The 9697-nt window shown below is 34.0% G+C and overlaps 1 protein-coding gene across 1 annotated transcript; it reads right to left on the bottom strand.

Annotated features, from left to right (window-relative positions):
* Positions 1-710: 710 nt before the first annotated feature.
* On the bottom strand, positions 711-7219 carry LOC141723819 (protein decapping 5-like). Its single transcript, XM_074525731.1, has 8 exons — positions 6938-7219; positions 5989-6089; positions 4822-4893; positions 3615-4520; positions 2294-2359; positions 1953-2117; positions 1684-1791; positions 711-1407 (listed from the first exon to the last, which is right to left on the bottom strand). Exons 1-8 carry the CDS (start codon positions 7077-7079, stop codon positions 1162-1164), a joined length of 1806 nt encoding a protein of 601 aa, XP_074381832.1. The 5' UTR covers positions 7080-7219; the 3' UTR covers positions 711-1161.
* Positions 7220-9697: the final 2478 nt, after the last annotated feature.

Consider the following 9697-nt stretch of genomic DNA (forward strand, 5'->3'; position numbering starts at 1 on the left):
GATAAAAATATTATTTTAGCGAGATTATTATTTTATTAATTATTATTATTTTATCAAACTTTAATTGTAGTTATCTCAAAATAGTGGTATTTGGCCGTCGTTTCAAAATATAAAAATAATATTGATTATCATATTGAAAATTTGAAAATTTGATTATCAAAATGCTAAAACGAGTTAAGTTGATTCAACATTTTTCATTTGTAAGTTGCATAATTTTTATTACAGTAAAGTTATTATCATTTTTATAATGATATTAATTTTTTATATATAAAAAATATGAAGTAGATTTGTTATTTACCTAAAGTTGTAATATAAATTAAATTTAAACAATAGCACTGTTTTTTTGGCACCATATAATAATTTGTATGTTCTTTGCGAATTTACTTGATTTTTTAATGCTTAAATCGTTTTAAAAAATAACAAAATGAAGAAATTAACTGAATAATTTGACAGTGTTCATATAATGCAATTCAAAAATTCCAACTCCATAATAATTAGCTAACGAAGAATACTCTATATCATAATTTGTTATTTTCTGTACTTGCTCAATATCACATTTCATATTTTTCTCTTTTGTAAATTGTATCAATTCCGAATAGCGTTAGTACCTCCCCAGCTCATCGTGGGGATGTTTTATTTAATACTGCTTATCATTTTTATTTTATACTGCTTATCAGTAAAAGTTTATAAAAAATAATTGCAGTGCAGGCTATCAGGCTCTAAGGGCTTGGAGTTGCAACAAACATCATATCTGCAGAGACAATGCAGTATCACTTGATAAGTTTAGCAACACAAAACTTGAAACACAAATGAAGGGCACATACTTTCTTTCAGGGAGTACCTAATTCATTATGAGCTATGCTGTTCTACCAATTGAGCTAGCCTTGAATTTGCAGGTCTTATTCCCAAGTAAGAGCGACATTTAACATAGAGAATCTGATGACACAACCATTACACTATAGGAGAGAACATGATATAAAAGGAATCCCAGACGAAGACAAGGGGGTTTCAGTTAAAGGGCTTTTTCCGAATCAGACTAAGCAGAGACTTTAGTCACGGGGTCTTGCACCAACAGGAATACGACCCCGACTTATTTTCTAAATCCAAATAGCATTAGCATTAAGGGTAATCCACGTCAATATAGGAAGACAGATGCAACTACTAGGTGGCATGATGTCCCCAACCGCCCCTCTCATTGTAGCCATAACTCCTTCCACTGTTACGACCGTCATGCGACTGTCCACCGTAATTAAATCCTCCACCAACACGGTTATAGCTATAGCCATCTTGACCCAAACCACGACCACGATGATCAAAACCATGACCTCCGCGATCAAAACCATTACCACTGCGACCATATCCACGGCCACCATGGCCAACTCGATGCCGTGCAGAATTACCAAACGTCTGCAAAATTAATGGTCAACTGCCAGTATAAAAGTTTATAGAAGTAATCATCAGTGAAAAAGTACGAGGGTTGAAGAAAAAATTGGGTGCCAAAATTCCCTAGTTGTCATTGTTAGCTCCCTTTTCTCAAAGGTTTAAACAAAAAGATTGTAAAAAGAGAAACAACCCTTTCTTTAAATTATTTTTAAAAAGCAAACTCTAAAAGCAAATGAGTTGAGATCAGGACACATATTCCCTGGCATATCAAGTAAAGGTCAATGCTAACTGGACTGTTACCTCTGTATTAAATTTCTTTCCTTCAGAGAAAATGGACCTCCCTCTATGTGATCCACCAGTAGCATTGGAAGAAAGTGAATCGAAAAAGTCATCCTTTACGTAAACAGGCTGACAAACATGAACAAGATTAGCCCATAAATGTATTAAGGAAAAGAGAATGTGAACAATTAATCCAAAAACAGTCTGATGATTGAGTTGAGGAAGTTGCATCTACTTTGTCAAGTTATGCTGAAGTATTGCATAATGTAAACATGGGAGATTAATAATACCTTGGTCTCAGAAGTTTTTTCAACATTATCTTTGTCTCGAGAATATCCATCCTCTAGGGTTGCATTCTTCTTACCAAGTTGACCCCATACTTCATCCTTATTAAACTTTTCATTCATTGAAACAAAATCAAAGTCCTCTGTGAAGTTCGTGACATTATGTGATGCCTGAAAAGTTATTAGGAGCACTGTTAACTGTTAAAATCTTAATAAGAATGTGAACTTGATAAAATTTCCTTTCCCCAACCTAAGTGATGCTTAACATTTCATTATAAAAATTATTAACCAAGAAACAGTGAAAGCAAAATGGTAGGACTAATATACAAAAAACAAAAGATTTTTACCCAATGTCCTCGGCCTCTGCCCCTTCCTCTGTTATTGTGATGACTGTGTAAAGGATCTCCATGTATCTAGAAATTTAAAGAACGTAGATTTATCAAGAATAACAAAAAATGTAGGACAACTTTCACCAACATTGATCCAATCCAAAGTAGATAATCAAGATGCATGAATGGTTTATCAACAATTATAACTTAATTCACGTTGTACCATATATTCAACAGTCACTCTTATAACAAAAATGCTTCTTGGTTGGATTCAATTAGATGACATAAAATTTGGGAAGATGGAATACATACAATGCAACTCAACTTCACAAGATTTTGTCAAATTGGACGAGTAATGTAATGGAATGAATATATTTTATATAAGATACTCCCTCCGTCCCTCCAGGTTCTTTACATTGGGGGACGGGGGATCGGCACGCATTTTAAGGATCCCGTATAGCAGTGTTGTTAAAAGCGCGTTGCGCTTATACTCCAGGAGCGCTTTGCGCTTCAGTGCGCATCTCGCGTTTAATAACACTGCCGTAAAGTATGGTTCCCTAAATAATTTTAAATATTTTTTTCTTTTGAATAAAAATATGATGTTCAAATTTTTGTAGAGAAAAAGAAATTTTTTAAAATAAATTATAGAACTATACTTTATAGTAGCCTTAATGCGTGTCAAGCATAAGGAAAAAGTATGTAAAGAAATGAGTGGGACGGAGGGAGTAATAGATTTTACTAGTCTAAAATTTTTTTGATAGATATTCTTGAATTCTTAGCATCACTTCCTGCCTTGAAATATTTTATGGAGGCCTAAGGGGAAGAAGCAAGTTTTTGTCACACAATTTCATACCATGGCACATAGATTATAAATAATAACTGATGATTATGGCATGGTTAAACTCGGCATACTGTGTCATAATGAAAATCTAGGGAGGGTTATTATAGAACGGTCTTAAGTGCACTAAGCAAAGATGTATGTAGGTTCATCCTAGTAGGGTCTTCTACAAATTAGCTTCATATAGTCATAAGGTTGGGTGATGAACCGAATGCACCAAAATTACATTATCATATGGTCTTATTCAGCAGCCTTAAAAAAGGAGTAAGCCATGAAGAAAATACAGATAAAGAGTTAGAATTTGAATAACGTTTTAAATAGATTGGAGACTAGATAACCTAAATCAACTGAAATTGACAGTTTAAAAATAGATTGGAGACTAGAGAGAAAATTGAAAGTTCAAAAAAACAATATTACATTATTCTAAAACTACAGAAAGTTCATGTTTAAGGAATATGTTCAACAAAATTATGGCAACACGAGATAATTAGATCAATATACCTTGTAATCCACTGACGTGGGTAGAGGCAAGAGTGGTGCCTGAGCTCCTGGAATTGTTTGTAGTCGTGGTACAGTTGATACCTGAACCATCTCAACATCTTTCTGAATGGATTGTGAAGACAGGGAAGAAGGCATTATGGCTGTTCCTGGCTGCATAAATTGATTTGGTGTTACCAAAGGCGGAGCTAAGCCCCTATTTGAAAAAGAACCAGATGAACCAGAAACATGCTGTTCAGATTCAAAGATATTATTAAATGTCAGTGTTGGCTCTGAAGATTTAGGTTGGACAGCTCCAGCTGCAGGAAAGGCACTCTCATCCAATATTGTAGTTGGTGGAGTTTCCAACTGCAGACTAGATGTACTCATATCAGCAGAACACGGACCTTGCATACGACCTTTATTAGGGTTTAAAACTGTTGTTGAGTCTGAAGGTAATGCAGACGAGTGCGAAGGAAGCAATGGTGAATGTACATTTGGAGTGGTAGGTCTAAAAGATGGCAGCAAAGGAGACAGGGTATCTAAAAATGGAGGAATAGGTACAGTGGAAGACCTACTAGGTAGCGATGAACTTGTGGCAGGATATGGCATTGTCTGATGTACAGAAGGGGGTGTCACTAATCTAGATGGTGGTTGGAGCAAAGACTGCTGCTGGGCTTGAAGCCCGTCTGAGGCCCCCTGAATTCCTTGTAAATACGTTGGTGCAGGCATAATGCTATTTGTGGTGGGAAGAGGATACGATGAACCCCATGACCCTAAACTTCCACCTGGCTGATATGAGGGTGCACTGCTTTGTGGTGACGACTTGGGGAGTCCCAGCTGAGATGTATATGAATTAAAATCATGCTGGGACCTAGTACCAGAGTGAGGCAAGCTGGTAGATGTTGCTGCTTCTTGCGGAATATGGGACTGCATTAGTGAAAATTTAGTGTCATAGCAAAGCAATATTACCAGTAATACACCACCAAAATGTGATTCGTTTAATTACTCTAAAACAATGAAGTGTCAAATTCCTCAAGATTGGTGAAATAAAAATTCAAGCTTACTTACAATCTGATAGACTACATATAATTCAGAAATTTAATTATTATTTCATTCGATTACACTATCGTTCAATGCTAGTAAATATACATAAAATTTTAATGCCATCTTGGTATTCTTGCGCTGGAAATGACCATATATGGTAAATATGAAGAGGGTATCTAGTTACCTGAATGATAGCAGGATCATTGTATATAGATTCTGTAGTCTGAACAGGTGGCGAAGATTTGACATGTAAATCCTGAAATCGATGCAATAATATATTTGAATGTCAATCACAACTTAATTATAAGATTGAAATGAGTTTTTTTGAAAATAAAGAGTAAAGTTAAATATAACAAGTACATCATACTTTAAAATATAAGAACTTAAAAAAAAATTGTCTAAAGATATATTTAATTTTGCAACCATTTGATTATATATAATAGAAATCCTAAATGTGTCAACCGGGATAAAGAAATATAATCATGATGGTAAATTTAGACTGTAGCAAAAATGTAGAACTAGAAACTAAGAGTGGTATCTCCTAACAAACAATTATAACTTCAAGAAGACTCCATACAGATCCAGAAACTCAAACAGTCCAACTACCAACCCAATTTCCAAATCTCCTGAAGGATAACTTAATATATAATTACTCTACGCTGGGTTGCAATGCCCTCTTGGATATGCTCCTTCTCTTTGTACTCGGTACTGCATTAAGTCAAAGATAAATACTTATTGGACACATGTTTATATACAGAGGTCTTAAAGCTACCTGAGAAACTAAATATTATATGAAGCACATGATGCTATGTGGGATTGCTATTGATGTAGGCATCACCTAGTATCTGCTGTGAGGCAAAATTAACAGCTTAAGCATTTGATTACATTTATAAACACTCTCTTTGGTTTTAAAATTAAAAAAAAACATTCAGAATACGAATTTTTGCTAGTCAGTTTGAGGTTTTTAAATATTTTGGAGAAGTAATTTTTGCTTTAAGTTAAGAACCTTGAATCATAGTTCTAGGTTAAAATAGTTCTCCGAGGAAGGAGGCCGAAAGTCTGGAACCAGAGTTAAGCTTGACATCTATACTTCAGGATTAGCACTGGCCAGGAATAAGAAAGCTTGGGGTTCGATATGTGTATCTTAAGTAGAATAGCCGCATGAAAATTTCGTAAAACAATAATGAATATATTATTTCGAATTAACCATACTCAACAACAATGAACTGTGACCTTAATCTTTAACTAATTTTTTTTTCTATAAATATAGACAGCGGTCAAATAAATCATGATTACATATTCATAGAGCACATAAACTGTGATAAAAATATTCAACTATACCAGGTAATACCTTTATGTCACTTCCACGAAACAATATGTATTCGTAAACTTTGTCACTCGGAGGCACTTGTGGACCATCCTTCTTACGTCCCTCACTACCAAATGATCTAACTGCAAAGTTGAAAGAACATGAACAATCTAAAATTAGTCCATCGCTACAAAAATAAACTAGACAATATGTAAATATACACACACATGCATTATTTATATATGCACAAGTAAGAATATCGCTTAGCAAAAACAACAGAGAGAGAATATCATACAATTTTTTTCAACTTCTGGCATCTTCATAAGTTCAATAAAGGAGAAGTAATAATGTGCCAAATATGATTATTAGAGCAAATAGTAGGCTAATATGTGATCACCAATATACTGATTCCATAAACACCTCCAGTAATCGTGAAAGAAAGATAATGAAAGCAATACAACAATAGCACAAGGAAATTTCAACTGCATTCAGCAACACAATCGTTTAAAATATTTTCTCTCAGAGCCTTAAGTAATAACCGCAACACAATTGCAACACAATTTCAACAACGTACACTCAGTTCCTAATAAATAATTGATTAAAAATTAACTTGTTAATTTTAATCATAATTATAATCTCAAATGCATATTTTAAACTAACAAATGCTGGTGAAATAATACTGTCTGTGTAATCATCTATACACATACATTTAATTAATTCAAATTATCCGAAACTCGACACGATTAAACAACGACGCCACATTGAAACATTTCACATTTCTCGAAAACTAAAACACCGCATATTAAACATATACACATACTCAAACACACACACTCAATCTATATTCAAAGAAACAGGTGCGATAACAAATGAGAAACGCATATCCATATATAGAGAGAGTCAAAGAGATAGAGAGGGGAAAGAGGGAGAGAGGGAGAAAAAGAGAGAGGGAGAGAGAGAGAGAGAGATGGAGAGAGATGTATAGGTATACCATTCCGTAAGGCGATGGATGATTCCTGAGTATTGATATTGAAAAGAATGCCTTCGTAACGAATCTCAGCTTTAGAAATTAAGCTGATGAGGCTTCCTACGTATGAATCTGGTGACGGATTCGTAGATCTCGACGCTTCCATTGCAATCTCTCTCTCTCTCTCAATCTCTCTAGCTTCTTTGTTTTGTTGGTTTGGTTTCTGAAAATGAGGACAGATGTATGTATGTAGGATATATACACATTACACACAACAAAAACACACCTGACACCAGCCCCCTTGGACGTGTGTGTTATAATTTGAAGACTGGTATATTTTTTTTCTTTTTTTTGATGTGGTGCCAATTTTACGATTTTTCAGTTTCCGATCCAAACTCCAATAATGAAATTATAAAATAACTTATATGCAATCAGATGTATTTTCTTATACGTTTGTTCCTGGAGATAGTCTTTCTAATTAAAATATGATCCTTTATATAATTCTATGTTTGTTTTACGTGATATTACAATAAATCCTTTAAAAAATAACTTGTAAGAGAGGATAATATAGTTCATATTTTCAACAATACCTCGGTTCGGTTGTCGATTTCAAACAGTAAAGGGGTTGAGAGAATTTTTAATTAGTATGTCGAGTGTTAATTGTAATCAAAAGAAAAGATTGCGGTTTAATCTTGGATGTGATAAGTATGAGTTTTTGGTCCGAAGATATTAAGAATAAAGAAGAAAGATGTTTTTAACGGCATAGGTAAGTCTGAGAAAAAATCATGGGCCAAGGTATTGTTCCGCTTATTTTTACGTACTTGTATGTATCATTGTATATTACTTTATATCTTGAACACATATATGTGCGCACACAAGCCGGAGGTATTTTGAGAAAACAACCTCTTCATTCTTTAAAATGACGGCAAGGTTACGTACGGTATACCCTCCCCAAACACTGTCCTAGAAGATATTTACTGGGTACGGCTGATTGATTGATTGATTTAGTTACAATTGTATTTGCATTAATTCTGATCGCAAATCTTTTCAATTTTTTCAACTCAATTTGTAAAGGTCATTTTTCCTAAGTTAATTTGATACAATCATAAGATTCAACTCAAACTCATATAATTGGTCTGATATTTCTAATTTGATTCTGATTTTTCCTAAATTACAATTAGGTCAATATTTTGTGTTAGCACATAAACTTAAACATGGATATGAAGCTTTCTCAAAAGGTCGTGAAGCTAAAAGATGAACATCTAAAACGAAAAAAGAAGGTACGAAACGTAGAAGATGCATCTCAAGAAGTAATAAAGAATATCAAATGCGTATCTAGCTTCGAAAAATGAATAAATCGTAAAAGATGCATGTCTAGCTCTTAGAATATTTTTCCTAAAACAGATTTATTCAACTCCAACCTTCTTCATAATTCTTCTGAGGCATGATCTTCTTCGAGATAGAATTCTTAGTCTTGACACTGTTTATAGAAAAAGACTCTAGTTTGCTCCTTTGACATTTTTACAGACTTTAAGTGTCACAAGTACAAAATACAAATTAAGATAACAATACAACTTACTTAGGGTTGACAAATTGTCTTAGTCTCAAGAGGGCGAAAGATGTTATCTTCTTCGGGATTGCCCCTAGATAATATTCATTCGCACTCTTTTCTCAAATAATTTATGTCGTCAAGTATATGTCTAGTTGAATGAAGAGTAGTAAGGCAAGAGCGAAGGACATTATTTTCTACGAGATTTCCCCTAGTTAATGTTCGTTCGCTCATTTTTGCTAATAATAACGCTTGGGGGACGAAAGGTTTATCTTCTTCGGGATTGCCCCAAGATAATACTCGTTCGTCCACGCCGCGTGTTAGTTCTGATGATTCCTAGGTAAATAGTATATGCAAAGAAAGTATATTTTTATTTATCATCCATTTATTACACATCTTGCAATTTAGGAATAAGAACAATGGGAAAGTACAATAAGAAATTGTAAAAAAATCGTTTACTGGTAGAATTTTCAAAGCCGGATGGCATGCCAAGTATTTTTTATTATCTTTACAACCAATGTTTCCAACTTGTAAGATCATGGGCGAATGATCTCTATCACTTTGTAAGGCCCTTTCCAGTGTGGCTGAAGGTTTCCTTGCTTTGGGGGCATAGATGCAGCTACTTTCCTTAGGATGAAGTCTCCTGTTAGGTAACACACACTGTAGAAGGGGGTTGAATACAGTGTCTAGCACAATCAAATCGAATTTAAGAATACAAGTATGAAACACAGAATAATCTTATTAATAAAACAGTATTACAATGGAACCGTCCTCTCTCAGTGATGAACAAATATCACGAGAGCTGCTAGGGTTACAATGAATAATATTCTCGAATAATATAACACATATAGTGTAAACCCTATGTTGTGTTTATATAGACACATAGTTACAAGATAATCTTCTAATTGATATCGAATATGATTCTGGATCCTAATATATATCAACTAGTTATCTTTTCTTCCAAGTATTATATTCTTCATAGAATTTTTCTTCATGCATATCTCTTCTTGTTTTAGTCTTGATCTTCTTTCCTTCAATCAGCCGCCTTCCTTATCTGAAAGTCTCCTTACGTCCTGATATTATCTCCTGATAAATATCTTCTGATAACTTAAGTTCTGACAACTTAAGTTCTGATATCTCAAGTTCTGACTTCAGTATAAGTACTGATTTCCAGTTAAGTCTTAATTTGTCCTGTTAGTTAAGATCTGAAAACTAAACACAAATCATCATTAGAC

The sequence above is a fragment of the Apium graveolens genome, chromosome 5, assembly GCF_009905375.1.
Source record: "Apium graveolens cultivar Ventura chromosome 5, ASM990537v1, whole genome shotgun sequence".
Lineage (NCBI taxonomy): Eukaryota > Viridiplantae > Streptophyta > Magnoliopsida > Apiales > Apiaceae > Apium > Apium graveolens.